This window comes from Cyprinus carpio, unplaced genomic scaffold (genome assembly GCF_018340385.1).
Source record: "Cyprinus carpio isolate SPL01 unplaced genomic scaffold, ASM1834038v1 S000006714, whole genome shotgun sequence".
Lineage (NCBI taxonomy): Eukaryota > Metazoa > Chordata > Actinopteri > Cypriniformes > Cyprinidae > Cyprinus > Cyprinus carpio.
The window spans coordinates 87,501-102,993 of record NW_024879320.1 but is presented as its reverse complement, the minus strand read 5'-3'; the positions used below and the strand labels follow the sequence as shown (position 1 = coordinate 102,993).

General features: G+C 39.1%; 1 protein-coding gene across 1 annotated transcript in view; it reads left to right on the top strand.

The window, feature by feature from the left end:
- The first annotated feature begins 335 nt into the window (after positions 1–335).
- Positions 336–15,493, top strand: part of LOC109064915 (thrombospondin type-1 domain-containing protein 4-like) — a 49,457-nt gene continuing 34,299 nt past the window's right edge. The window contains exons 1-4 of the mRNA XM_042755520.1: positions 336–633; positions 3,298–3,367; positions 4,757–5,301; positions 6,471–7,095. Of these exons, the coding sequence (XP_042611454.1) occupies positions 611–633; positions 3,298–3,367; positions 4,757–5,301; positions 6,471–7,095 (1,263 nt within the window). The 5' untranslated portion in view covers positions 336–610. The remainder of the gene's footprint in view (positions 634–3,297; positions 3,368–4,756; positions 5,302–6,470; positions 7,096–15,493) is intronic.

Below are 15,493 nucleotides of genomic sequence, written 5' to 3'. Positions count from 1 at the left end.
CTGTAGGTGTTTGTACAGAAATGGATTTTCAGTAATGAGAGAAACTGTGGTAAAAAGAATGAAAACTAACCCTAGTCTCCATGGTGTGGTGATATCAAAAGTAAATATTAAGAACTATTAATAGTGCTGTTATCTGTGTGATTCTGAACTCATGTGGCATTCACTGCTGAGCAGAGTTCAGTCTTTGAGGAAGAGTGAGGTACATGATGATGTGAACAGAAGACATGGAGAAACCAGGAGAGGAGTGGAGTGCTGTGAGGAGGAAAAGAGAAGAATAACAGATGGAGAGAGAGAGAGAGAGAGAGAGAGAGAGAGAGAGAGAGAGAGTCCGTGTGGCCCCTGCAGGCCCCCGAGCTGTCCAGCGTCACACCAGCTTTACACAAGGACAAAAAAAGTTGTCGGGTGAACGACAGGAAGAAAAAAAAAAGCTACACCCCTCCCTCTCTTACTCGAGGGGAGTGTGTGTGTGTGTGTGTGTGTAACAGAACAGAGACAAGTCTGAAGAAACCAGGAAAAGTTCTCCAAGCAGCTCCGCGGATCTTGTGTTTGTTTCTTTCGCTCGTTCACAGTCTGGACGCAGAACGGAGACAGACGCCCGTGTGAGGACAGAATGACGACCGGATCCGTGAGCAGGTAACGTGAACACCGACCGCGCGCACAGTGACACTTTGGGGCACGTTTGTGACTGTTGCGCATCATTGTATCGGATGGAGACGCGTCGAGGGTCCATTAAGAGTCGTACCCTGACCCTGCCACTGGCTGCGGGCGTAGGGAGAGGGACTCGGACACGGGTTCCAGTCGGACCAAGACAATCCTGGTCAGATCAGGCGACTGGACTGGGCAGCTGCGTATATACGAATACATATTCATAAATAGTAATGAAGAAATAAATGTATGCATGTTTCTGGTCCAAAATCCTAATGCTTAATCATAATTTGGAATAGATCTTAACGGGCTCAAAGAAGCAAAATATATAAAAAAAACAATTCTTCATAGGCGGCTATATTTATGAAAGTTTAAATCTGGAAATTTCCCAGAGGTATCCAGTGGGCTACGTTTTGTATGACTAGAGGATTTTATTTAATATTGATCTTCTAAATTAGCTACTATAAAAACGTTTGTTTCCATCAGTTTAACCCTTAACTCTTCTCACTTCTCCGAGTTTCAACAAGATTTCTTCATAAGAAATGAAGCCTGGAAGAAGAAGTCCATGCACTTCGCAGCAGGTTGTGACTGCGTTGATTTACGACAAATTTAAGTTCGCTTCTGAACGTTTTCAGTGTCACTGTGATGAAGCTGTGTGAAATCTGATTCGGGACATTCCTGGCGGATCATCAGTAGCAGGGCTCCTGTAGGCTCTGTGGCGGGTTCCTCCAGTAGTCTGCAGCGGGGCGGGCGGGTGAAAAACGTGGCCGGAGGCGGGGGGTCGTTACTGCGGCTTGAGCGAGCTCGTTCCGCGCGCTGGGACTCTGCAGCTCTGACCCGATGCTGTCCTTATGGTTTCCGTGGCGCGCCGCTTTAACCCACGTCTATGATTACGGGTCTGCGGCTGCACTCAAAACGTCATGCATCATTTTACACTCTTCTGAAAAGCTAATAGTAAACCACAGATGATGTGGAAACTCATCAGGCAGATAAACATTATTGGTACAAACAAGCCTCATGTTCTGCTTAAGTGTCAGACCCCTGTGCTGTAGCCTACTATTGACCTGGGATTTTGAAATTAACCCATTATGTTCACTTCAAAAATGTAAACAATTTTCCTCTGACCTAATTACTACAGCACATACAGACGTTGCTTTAAGTGATCACGCACTTTCAGAAACTTGATTGTCTGCTGTAATCCAGGAGAGGTCGATTTGGCCCCAATAACATAATGCAATGCGCTTGATATGTCTAATCCAGGGTTATTTTTAACACTAAGTAAACATAATCTTGTTGCATGTTTCAAATTGTTCGAATGGTACTCTGAGTTAGTAATTAATCATTTTGAAACGGTTTGTCAAGATTTTTGTGGAACCATTTAATACCTTTAAAGTTGCTTTGACACATTCTGTATTGTTTAAAGTGCTATATAAATAAAGATGATTCTGATATTAGTCAATATAAAGTGAACATTGAGTACATAATCTGAATATTTAAACATCATGGTTTCCATAATCAGATTGAACCAATATTCTGGTTTCTTGAAATCTAAATAAAACAGCTGAAATATGTAGTTATATAGTTCTGTTTATTCATAACTGAACATTTGTTTATATTTGCCAAATATGTCCAAACAAAGCTAATTCTGTGAGATCATGTCTTTTTATTTAATTTTTGTTTACTAACATTTTAAAGACTTACACAGTATAATTGAAAACTGATGTGCCTGTAAACAGCATCATTAACAGCTTGCCCAATATCGTCACATTCATTGGCTAATAAATAACACTGTCTCTTCAGTTCCATGCTGAAGGCGTTTGCTGTCAGTGTTTGCCCTTCAGATGCTGAACCTAATCACTAATGTGTATTTAATGGGTTAACCACTCAGACACTTCATGTTCAGTTGTCTGCTGCTAAACAGCCCACTGAGACATTTGAGCACCTTGGCACCACAATTCAGGGTTAGCCCTGCTTCACCTTGCTTAATAAACCAAAAATATCCTACTGTGGGAATTAAAATGATATTTTTAACTTTGTAGTTATCATCTTTGGTATAAACAGGCCTTAAGTAAAATATACAATTTGAATTTTGACCTGACCATTCTGGATTAATTGCTAACTCAGAGTAATGAACAAGATAACCCAAGATTACTTTTATCTTTAAAATGTGCTTTAACCGTTTCAGCTGTTCTATACCTGGGGCCTCAAACAGAAGTAGCATTTATCATTTGAAACATTGTTATTTTGAAAAAAAATTAAAAATTGCAAAATTATTTTTCATAAAATTAGGACAGCAAATATCTATATGATACAATGTGAAGTATTTTTACTATGAAAAGCCACCAACCAGAACCTTAGCATGTGGGTTAAAGGCGTTTCATTAAAATGTGGTGGATATGGGAATGTTTTGAGGATAAGTCATATCCAGAGGCACTGCCAATAGGAGCCGGGCAGGGTGGGGGACGGCCTGTCAGGAGGAATTCTGGGAAATCTGTTGGGAAGTATTGGAAGTATTTTCCTAATTAATCAGCCTCTCGTTGACCCCAGACACTACAATTTTCAGTGCTCATCATGTGTTAATATAGTGTCTCATTATCACAGAAACATGATTAAGTTGAAACGTTGCTCTTCTTCATATGTGTTTCCTCACAGATTGTGTGCGTTTTGGTGTTGTGTGTTTGCTGTCCTGCACTTAACAACAGCTGAGGAAGCAGAGAAGCCGGTGAGTGACGATGAAGATGATGATGATTTCACATGTGACAGCAGAACTGTGTCTAAAGAGATGCCACATCATTTGCACGTCTCCAACATAGTAAACACATATAACCACTTCTCAATCTCAAGCTGAATGGGTCTTCTGTGGCTCTGAGAGAAGCGCAGAAAAATGTTGTCGACCCCTGTGGCCAGTGCTGGATCTGACCATTAAATCAGGCCGTATGAGCTGATCTTTCCATTGTTTGGTCATCTGGCCTCTGATGTGGGATTGTCCTTTGGGAGCATGTGAGATGTGGCTGTGATTGGGCGTTGGTGTGAAAAAATCACACTCGCATGTAAACAAGTGAGCAGTAATGCACATGTTCAAAGCAAGCAAACACACACACACACACACACACAGGGTGAAGACCACCAGAGGTACAGGAGGAGCTGCAATGAAAGACCCTCGCTGTGAGTTTGTTGTGCATGTGTAGTTTGTACACTGGTCTGCTTTATTTCAACAACAGTTTATTGTAGAAATACTAGAAATTAGTTTGTTGTTTTTCTTTGAATTTCAAACAGCGCTGCGTGCTAGATGTTATAACAGACAGGAATCACATACACTGATTATACTGGCTACTGCAGCTACTGAAGCTCCAAAAACAATCTGTCTGTCTGTCTATCCATCCGTCCACACACACACACACACACATCCATCAGTGCAGACACAGGCTGGCGTTGTGTGACCTTGTTGGCAGTTTAGACAGGATCAGAGGTGCATTACAGGCCTTGTTCTCTTGTCTTTTTTTCCTCTCTATTTTGTGAACTGAATGGATTCTTTTGTTTGTTGCTTTCTTCCCTTCTACCTCTGCCTGCCCTGCAGACGCTCGAATTCTTCACTCCTGATTGATGAAATGAGGTTATATAAGTAACTGGAATTAGATCAAATCTGCGTCCTGCACGGTAAAGAATGTCATTGCACTGGGCTGAACTCCAGAGTCCAGCCTCTTCCTGAATGCAGCACACGCCATTAGTTTAATTATGCCTCTTTCTTAGGCATAATGTCATTCATCACTGAGCACGATAGAACAGGACATGTGTTTCAACTTGCTTTATGTTGGGTGTGTTTTGGGGAATTATTCTGTTTTTTTGTTTTGTTTTGTTTTTTTAAACAATGATTCATGCTTTGCTTGTTTAATCTTTTGATTTGTACAATGTAATTTGATATTGATCAGACTTTTTAAATAATTGTAATTACAGCTGGTTATTAGGTTTTGGTTTGTTTTTACAGCTGTGCATGTGGAATATATATACAGTATAAGTCTGAATCGGAGACTTTTCTAAATTATTACAATTTTAATTTAAATATATGGCATATTTACTTACTTTATATAATTATGAGGGCTTCCTTTGACAGGCGGCAGGACGACAGTCTCGTCAGGCGGAGGAGGAGGCTCTTGAAGGGGTGTGGGGTCCATGGAGCGAGTGGGTGGAGTGTTCTCAGAGCTGTGGAGTGGGCGTGTCCGAGAGGCGGAGACAGTGCATGCCGCCGCCCCAAACCCCGCCTCTTATGTGGAACAGACCGGCTTACCTTCCACCGGGTGTCCCTAACAACACCCCTGTGATCTCTGCGGTCAGGCCCTACTACAACTCCTTGTATCCCGTCAACGAGCCCCCTCCATATGGAGCAGGGGGCGCTGAGAGGCCTCCTTACTTTTCCCCGCCTCTCCCAGCCAACCCAAATCCTGGATTACCACTCTACCGAAACGAAGCCGGCGGTGCTGGGCCAGTGCAGTTCGGTTCACCCAATCAGGAGACAGCTTCAGTCTACCGTTCACCTTCCTCATCCGCTTCACTTCCCTACGGGAGAGTTCCCGCACGGTCGGCCAATCACGGCAGAGTTGTAGGCAGTGGAAGCAGGAGGTCGGTTTCCAACAACAGGGATCCAGCGTCTGTAAGAAGGTGAGCTGGACTGGATGCCTTTAGGGAGGACCTATCTGTTTACATAAGCATAGCTCATTCATATCTAGGGTTGCATGATATATATATTGCAATATGTCCAACAAAAGGTGATTTAAATAAATATATCATCTGAATGTGCTGCGTGCTTCCAAGTCAGATGGCAGCGCTTTGTAATTTGACTACACATACTGTGTTTAAGTGCATGTGAAGGTCATGATACAGGGCTTTATTGGACGGTATAAGCTTGTATTATTCGTTGTTAATGTAGATATTCACTTTTTCCACATTCACGTAACTGCAAACATTTCTAACTGCCACAATATTGTGTGATAATTTAAATATTCGGTATATAATATTAATAATTTAGTATTACATAACAGTTCAACAGTGTGGAGTTGGTAAGATTTGGTAATGTTTTTGAAAGCGGTCTCTTCTGTTCACCAAAACAATTCAGTTATTTTGTGAAGCATTATTAGAATTTAAAACAAAATCTTTTTATGTGAATCTCTGTTAAAGTGTAATTTATTTCTGTGATGTGCAGCTGTATTTTCAGCATCATTACTCCAGTCTTCAGTGTCACATGATCTTCAGAAATCATTCTAATATGATGATTTGCTGCTCAAGAAACATTTCTGTTATTATGAAACAGTTGTGCTGGACAATATTTTTGTGGAAACTGTGATTCATTTTATTTTTCAGAAATTTTTGATTAATAGAAAGTTTAAAAGAACAGAATTTAAGGAAATAGTAGTCATTTGTAACATTATAAATGTCTTAACTGACAATTTAATGCATCCTTAATGAATAAAGGTATAAATATCTTTAACATTTTAAATGGTAGCATATATTGCAGTCATATTAATCTTAAAAACAAATCACAAAATAAATGAGCTGAGACCCATTTTATGAAATCTAGTTTCAAGTTTTAAAGAGATCCAGTTTGATTCAATTCTCTAAAGTCTCTTTTGTGGGACACAACGGGAGACACAATGCAGTGGTTTTCACACACGCATTTGCAACATCAGCTTTAATGGTATTTTTATGACTTTATTGTTCTTTTGGCTTTTATATCTTGATGTCTAACATGTTCATCTCTGAACAGTTCTATATTTGTCCTGCAGGCTTGTTTCCAGCACACTCACACGTTATTTTCTGTCCCTGAACAACAGGTCTAGTTCTTCTATTCGTCCCGGACAGTTTGGGTATGGCAGGGTCCCGTACTCTCTTCCCTTACACAGACAAAACCGTCACGCTCGACACACGCGCCGCCACAACACCACCACCACCACAGACAGTCTCGACGCTCTCAGTGTGAACGCCAGCGCACATGTGGACAAAACACAGGGAGAAGAGGGACTAATTATTACAGACAATGTTAATCGAGAACAAAAAAAGAACGAAAAGGAGACAGCGGCAGCAGACATGGAGAGTGATGTGGCAGCCGAGAGAACAAGTGATGGAGAGCCACACAGACACGTGCAGGAACACGAGCGAATCACACATTCACGGCCCCTGACACAGGGACACGTGGCCCGCAACAGACGCATCGATGGACGCTCTTCTCGCCAAGTCCCACACTCCTACACGCACACTATCCACCGATCACACACTCCCAGAGAGCCTCCTCCCTACAGCCTCCAGACTCCCACAAACCCCAACCCCGAGCCCTGGGTCCTGCAGAACGCCGGCCAGCCCTCCAGAAACGAAGCCGAGAGGGACCGGAGGCCTCCAGCGGCCGCCCACAACTACAGATGCTCTGGACGGGACACAGAGTACCGCAGGTGCAGCCTACAGGTGAGTCCAGGAAAATGTTAGAATAAGAAATGCAGCATCTGTGCTTTTGATTTCTGTTGCTGGTGGTTCTTTTTTAATGTTAAGCTTTAGATTTGAAAGTTTGAAGGGGAAAACTCATGGAAAATTTTCTTGTGAAAAAAGAAGTACACTTTATCATGCTTTTATAAAATACTTTAAAATAATATACTTAAGTGCAAACATGAATATAATGTTTTCAGACACTTAAGTGCATGTTAATTGCAATTAAATGAAAATGTGTTAAATTTATATTAAATGCATTTATATTTAAATGTATATTAAAATGCAATTAGCTAAACTTTAGAGTGCTTTTTGACCCTCTTTTTTTATATGCAATTTCATAATTATTTATTTTGTCTTTGAAATGTGATTAAAGTGTTACTGCTGAATGTACTGATAAGCACTTGTGGTAAACTAAAATATACTTTAATGTCATCTCTATTGAAACTTGTCGTATATATAATGTTTTCAAATATGTTTGTAATGACAAAGCTGTAATTTAGCACATTTCAAATATATTAACTTTAATTGCAATATTGAATAACACACTACAGTTTAAATTATAATCAAGGACTTTACATGTGCTTTAGTATGTTAGTCAACACATCAAAATAAGTGAACATCTTTAAAACATGACAAAAGATTAGTAAAACAATGCTTTACAATGTACTTTAAAGTAAAACTTTTTATTTGACATTATTACAAAGTGCACATTTTAAGTGTACTTAAGTGTGTTAAGAAACAGTAATTAAAGTGTCTCTCTTTACTTAAGTTACTTAAGTGGCCTTTTATTTCATTAATATTATATTATCTGCAAGTACAGTTTTTTTATTATATTTTTAAGATTTTAAGTGTACAGTAAAGTGCACTTCTTTTTCACCCGGTAAATAACGCAGTTTGATGTAGAATTAGTCTAATCATAAGATTCAGAACTCATAGACTCCCTGTTAAAACTAAGCTACAAAAACGTTTAATTCATAAATCATAGTGATTGAGATTGCTTGATTAACATATGATAGTCATATTTACATATCAGTCTCTTTCAGTATTTATAACTTGGCCCGCTCTAATGAACGAGAGCTGGGACACAGAGGTTAGCCAGACATAACAGAGGTCATCTGCAAATGCAGCAAAAACAGCATGATTCATTTTATGGGTCAGAGAGAGGGTGGAAAGTTCTCATGAAAAAATAAATTGTGACTGTTGTGGTGCAAAAAACCCAACTACTACTGCAAAGAGTAGCATTGTAGCAAATGTGTGGCTCCTTTAACTGGCTTTGTAAATGGGCTAATCAGAGTTTAATCTCAGTCAGGCCGCTTTAGTCTTTCTAATACCAAATATTTACCATTCATATAATGACCTCAACTGATGAAAGTTTGCATGTGTTTGTGAATGATCTCAGACTATACTCTCAGCCAGCAATGGTGTGGGTTTGGAGCAAGACTATCCAACCGGTGAGAGACGAGAACAGTGTCCGGAGATCTCATGTCAAATGACACACTTCAGCTGTAAAGGGATGGTTCGCTGAAAAATGAAAATTTGCTGTTAATTAACTCATCCTCAGGCCATCCAAGATGTAGGTGACGGTTTTCCTTTAGTTGAGTAAAGAAGATTTTTAGCTGAAACTGTGGTCCTTAATAATTCATCAAATGTGAGCTACCGGCATTTTGAGAGTCACATCAGGCAACACAAAGTTAATCCTCATGGCTCCTGACAATATATTGAGGTCTTATGAAGTGAAACGTTCGGTTTGTGCAAGAAGCTCAATATTATTCTCAACATTATGACCTGTAATCCAGAGCCTCAGGCAATCGGGGAAATCCGATTCTTTTCCGAGAACTGATTCTTTCACACAGTTTGTTTCAATTAATAGGTTCAAATAACCTGGATTACTGGTCATAATAGTGTAAATAATGTTTAGTTTCTTGCACAGACTGATCATTTCACTTCATAAGACCTCAATATATCATCAGGAGCCACAGGGATTTGTTTAATCTAGCCTGTTTATGCTTTTTTTTTTACTCAAAGTACGGTTACCCTCTGACCTGCATTTTATGAATCACCAAGGACCACAGTTTCAGCTAAAAATCTTCTTTACTGTTTTACTGAAGAATAAGAGTAACTAGCCACCTTCTGTAGGTCTTGGATGTCCTGAGGTTGAGTAAATTAACAGCATTTTTAATTTTGGGTGAACAGTCCCCGTTAATATGCTGGCGGGTCTAGAGTGACACCGTTTCACTTGCACTGATTATGGCTAAATGTTCCTATTGGAAAGTCCCATGTTACATCACTCGAGAAGCTTGTTTGCTTTACATCAACCTCCCAGATTTAACCACAGTTTGGTCAAAGTGCTTCCACTAGTAATTACCGCTGTTTTTCTGAAAGATTTAATCACACTTTCATCCCAAAGTGTGTTCTTCATGTCAAAGGGATGGATTTCCCCCTATTCCAGGAGCCGGTTCTCCATCCATCTCTCCGTCTCTCAGAAACTCCAGATCGGCTCGGTTCATTTGAGCTGAGCCTCGTTCTCACTCCCCTGGTGAGCGCTCACTAGAGACAGATTCTTTGCAAATCATAAATCACGCAGTTCCCTTTAATCCGGCTTTCCAGGATCAGCCTGGGCGGTGGTTATATTATACATCTCCGAGCCGCTCCAGCTCTCAAAACCAGAGTTAGTCATATCTGAACTGTGGTCAAGTCGATGTGGTGAAGCAGCTTCCTGCTGTTGGTGGCGTGATACACATGCCAGAAACGAGTGACATGCTTTCAGAAGGATTACTTCAGACACATCCAAACACGCAGCAGTGTTTGTGTTTGTGTCACGTCGACTCTCGTGAACAAGAAATCTGAAAGAGGGCTCTGGTAGCAGGTTTGCCTCAGCCGTGAATGTTTTCTGTTTATCTGTGTCTGGTTGTATGAAAGTAAAGGAATAATTCACCCAATATGATATCTTTGTCACCACTGACCCACCCTCATGTCACTCCAACCCACTATTATTTTCATATGTGCACGAAACATGGAATGCTTTTATGGTGCTTTTTGGTTCCCATCCACTTTCCCTCCCTGTATGGAAAAGAGCATCTCTGAAGTACTGTTCAACATCTACTTTTTTGTCATTCATCGAGGAAAGACACAATGGAGAAGAGAAAATGTCATTTCTGATCTGTATTTGCATATAAAATAATATTAATGAAATAAAAGGTGACTTAAGTGCACTAAAGAGTGACTTTTCTCAACACACTCTAGTAAGCTTTGAAATAATATCATATTAAAAGTTATATTTAAAGTACATTTTTAATCATTAAGTTTTAATAATCTTGTCTTGCTTTAAAAAAAGTACACTTTGTTGATTAACATACTTAAGCATGAAAAGTACCTGATCATTTTAACTGTAGTGTGTTAATTGATATTACATTTAAATTCAATATATTTTACATGTACTAAACTGCAACATCATTATAAATGTGAAACTAGAAATATATTTAAATAGGCTACATGACATTCAAGTTTGAATAGAAATGACATTATAATGAAAAAAATAAAACTGAATAAAAATAAAATATGTATGTTTTACTTTATCATAAATGCTTGCCAGTACATTCAGCAGTAACACTTTAACCATATTTCAATAGACAACAGAAGCAATTATGAAATTACAAATAATTATGTTCTTAAGTCCTACTTAAGTGAGTCAAAAAGCATTCTAAAGTTCAGCTAATTGCATTTTATATCAATTTAAACTAAAAATGAACAAACATGACATTCAGCTCACAATTTAGCATACTGATTTAAAGTACATTATTTCTGTATGAGCACTATGTTTGAAAGTTTGCTGAAGTGCACTTCTTTTTCACAAGAGATTTAAGCAGTCGTGTCTATGGGCCAAAAACCCCTGAGGCAAGGGATTCCTTCAGATGCATTACAACATATCTTATCTCTCGCCCTTACCTAAGCGTTTATGCTAAACATTTCTCAATAGTTTCTGTCATAACACAGCATTGGTGTTGTTCTTGTTGTAGTTACAACATCTCTCACTCCTTGTGTTCACTGCAAGTGAGATGTGCAATGTAACACAATGGAGCTAGATTATAATTGCTGTGTAAAAGCTCTTTGCAAGCAACATATATGTCACAAGTGATCAGTCTCAGACACAGTTAGCCATTGCCTTAGATTTCTACCAATTCCTTAAGGTTTTTTATGGTGGTTGCTAAGAGTTTTTCAGCAACACATTTGTAGCCTGGCATTGAAATGCCACAGATGGAGGTGGAACCCGGGAAAAGTTATCATTGGCCTCGTTGAGGGCTGTTTGGCTATACATAGCAGTGTGTGTGTGTGTGTGTGTGTGTGTGTGTGTGTGTGTGTGTGTGTGTGTGTGTGTGTGTGTGTGTGTGTGTGTGTGTGTGTGTGTGTGTGTGTCTGTGTGTGTGTGTGTGTGTGTGTGTGTGTGTGTGTGTGTGTGTGTGTGTGTGTGTGTGTGTGTGTGTGTGTGTGTGTGTGTGTCTTTATCGTTAGGGTTTGGAGTGTGTGTTGAGGGGATGGTGAGATTACTGGGCACAGAAAGACAAACTCACATGTTTTGACTGCAAGTGGAGCTTCTGAACACTTGATGACCGTCCTGTGCTCGCTCTTTCTCTCTCATACACACTTTCTGTTGTCTTTCCTTAATATCATAGATTAAACTATGATTAGACTCAAGAAAATATAAATATAAATATAAATAAATGTTGTCCTGACAGAAGGAAGAAGTACATTTTAAAAATACCTTCTTGTTTTCTACTTTTTGTCAGCACGGTCAGATTTTTATTAAAACATTTATGAAAACAAGTTCATATTATGCCTGCTGTGCAATAACCATGTCCTCATAGACTCTGGTGAGTTTAATCATTTTTGTTGTTATTGCGATTATATTTTCCATGTCATAACCATGAAATGTCAACACTGTCATACAGATTTTAAGGATATTTTTATTTTAAGTGTCATATTAATAGCTATGTAGCAACACCAGAAAAATTATCGTTATTTAATGCATGTCTTTAAAAACTATTAGTATTTTGTCAACCTCAATATTTTATTCAATAAAAAAATTAACTATATTATCACCCAGCTCATTATATAAAGGTGGATATTTAAGTGTGTCAAACTTTATCTGCATACATACAGTACACTCACATAAGCCTTTCAGTACTGTATATCGAATCTATTAAATCAAATATAGTAAATATAGCCAATCAAAAAAATGACTTGAGAAAGTCATTGTGACTCTATGTAAATGATATATTTGCCAATATTTATATTAGATATTCTACATATTTTGGGGGGTTTGTTCACACAGGATGTGTTTTTGCATTGCACTGCATTGATTTTCCATTGTTTTTCTTTGTAAACATGCACAGGACGGACGTGTGTGTCCGTGGTGATTTTGCAGCATCTCGCACATGACGCACCAATGAAGTTAAAAGTTGTTAAACTTTAAAAACGCATTTTGAGACCTCATGTTTCATCCCCATTCCACTGCCCATGTTGTGCGTTTTCAAAACAGAAACACATTCTTATGTGAATGGCCCCTGTTTCTAATGGAAAGAAAACGCCATCTAACCTACTGTAGGTGAAAACCTCTGAACAGATGCACAGAGTCACCTAAAACTATTTCTTTGTGCATGAACGGTGATTTCTTTCAGTTCTGCATGCAGTTTTGTTCTCCATGATCAGTGTATCTTGTTCTGGATGTGTAAACTAGACTGTGTGTGTTTTATTATGGGTAAGATATCCAAGAATGTTATTGGGTGTACAACATTCTATTTGGAGGAATGATAAACTATAGTTATGTGTAGTTTTGTGTGTGTGTGTGTGTGTGTGTGTGTGTGTGTGTGTGTGTGTGTGTGTGTGTGTGTGTGTGTGTGTGTGTGTGTGTGTGTGTGCGCGTGAGCAGCAGGGAACTGAGAGAATGGGAGGAGAGGAAGTGAAAGAGAGGAGTGGAGCGAAAGGGCTTTCTGGGGGTGTGACACAGTTACGCTGTAGTGCAGTGAAAGACACCACTGTTTAAAACACACACACACACACACACACACACACACACACACACACCCACACACACACAGCTTCCAGAAATACAGACGGCAGAAAAAACAGATAGAGGGAATGAGAGGCCTGGAGTGAAGTAATAAAGCAGAGATGAGGAAGGAAGGAAGAGTTTTGCTGAGAGAGGGAATGGAAAGAAGAAGAAGACAGGAATGAGAAAGAAGAACTAAAGAAAGAAAGAGGCGGGCAGTGAAAGGGCTTTCTGTGTGAAGTCATTGAGCGAAGGGTGGGCTCTGCACTCGCTAAATAAACATTTACATCACTGTGTCAAAGGCTAAATCTCTTCACAATGCCCTTTCAGAAACAAAAGAGAGAACTCATCACAAATTTACCATATAGTTCAAATGCCGACTGAAAAAAACCTGATTTGATCACGTGATCTGAAAATATGTGGTTGTTATAATGCAAGAACAATATATATATATATCCTGATTGAAAAATGCAATCATTTACTTACCATTTATTCATGTCAACATAAATCTGTATGACTTTGTTCTGTGTAAAATCTGTTTCGCAGAAATTCACGACTCCTGTTTTTCATCAGAAGTCCTCATTTGCTTGAAACACAAGCAGAACAAATCTCTATGCAAACTGGCACATGATGAGGAATGTCTTGTGGTAAAGTAGCATGTTGCATCATGCAACAATTTATGTAATGTAATACAAAAAACAACAACAATTGTGTTTCATGAAGGAGGCCCAATGAAAGTCAGTGGATACTAGTGTTAATTAAATTATTAATTAAAATGCAGTCTGGTCCGAATCAGGAGAGAAATCTGCACAGATCAAGCACCATATACAGTCCAAAACAAATATGTGACTGGATTTTGATGTGAGAGACAACAGGAGATGCACTTTTTCACTGGACGAAGCGTTATTAAGGATTATGGACTTGTATCTTGTATCAATGGTTTAAAAACCTCTTAATGATGGATTTGTTTCTTACAAACATGCAGCTTTTGGCTTCAGAGCCATTCACTGCAGAGGATCCAGTGCTGAGCAAGTGATGCACATTTCTTCAAATCTGATGAAGAAACAAACCCATCTACATCACTGATGACCTGAGGGTGAATAAATTTTCTGGACATTGTCATTTGTGGGTGCACTACTCCTTTAAGTTGCTATTTGCGAAAAAAATAGATTAACAGGAAAAGAGCAACATCAACATTTTGTTAAACATCTCTTTTAGTGTTGCATTGAGCCATACAGGTTTTGAGTGACATGACGGTGAGTAAATGACCGAATTTGTATTTTTGGGTGAACTAGTCCTTTAACACCAGTTGAAAATGTATATTTCATGTGACGTGTCTCTGTCCAATCAGTGTCCTTATGCTGAAGGCGATGTTTTCAGATTTAAATACATTACAGATGCTGCATAATTGCACCATTTTAAAGGGTTGGAGAGAGTTTCCTTTGTGGGGATTTAAAGAATTTAGGCCATAATGTTGATATGGGACGAAACATCAGGAATTTGGCAGGAAATGAGCTCAAATCTCTGCTGGGACTGAAATCGGACAGCTGTCCATCACCTGTGCAAACCCACCTCCACAAATGACTCAGTTGGGTTTACATTGCATTTCATGAAATGTTTACCCAAATTATTTTACATTAATAATACATTAGATAAACTTGAGTTTCTGAGTAATTGTTCTGTTGTTTTGTAATGAACATTTCTCTGTTATATTCTCTCTCTCCCTCATTTCCTTCAGCCATTTCCTCCTGTTGTCTTCGAGGGAGGCCTATAACGTTCACATTTATTCGTTTATAACTCCCAGCGTTTATTCTCTTCAGGTCGAGTTTGTAAAAGCCCACTGTTTTACAGCTGCTCTGCCCTTCCCTCCTCTCCTCTCTTTTTGTGCACTTTCTCCTGACTCAGACTCACCTTGTTTAACACACACACATCCGCACAGATTTACTGTGCATTACCCTTAAACACACAGACACAATCTCAGAGATGCATATCATAAACCACATATTAAAAACACATGTATGCTACATCATCACTTGGACACAAAGACAGAAGTGTATAGCCCACATTCTTTCTGTGCTGCACAAATGAACCCCACATGCTCAACCCCTCTCACATACTGTACACACAGGGCTTGTGTGTGATCTAGTTAGTAGTGTTTGCTTAGTCAAGCATCCCTTTTACTATTAATATCCGTCTTATTTGTACTAACGCTCAAAGAATTCGGCTTTGTTGTGTAACTCGTCCAGCACCATTTGTACATAACAACTAACCAAACATCACAATGACCTTTCAACCAAATCAACAAAATTACCAATGACCTGGCAACCACCT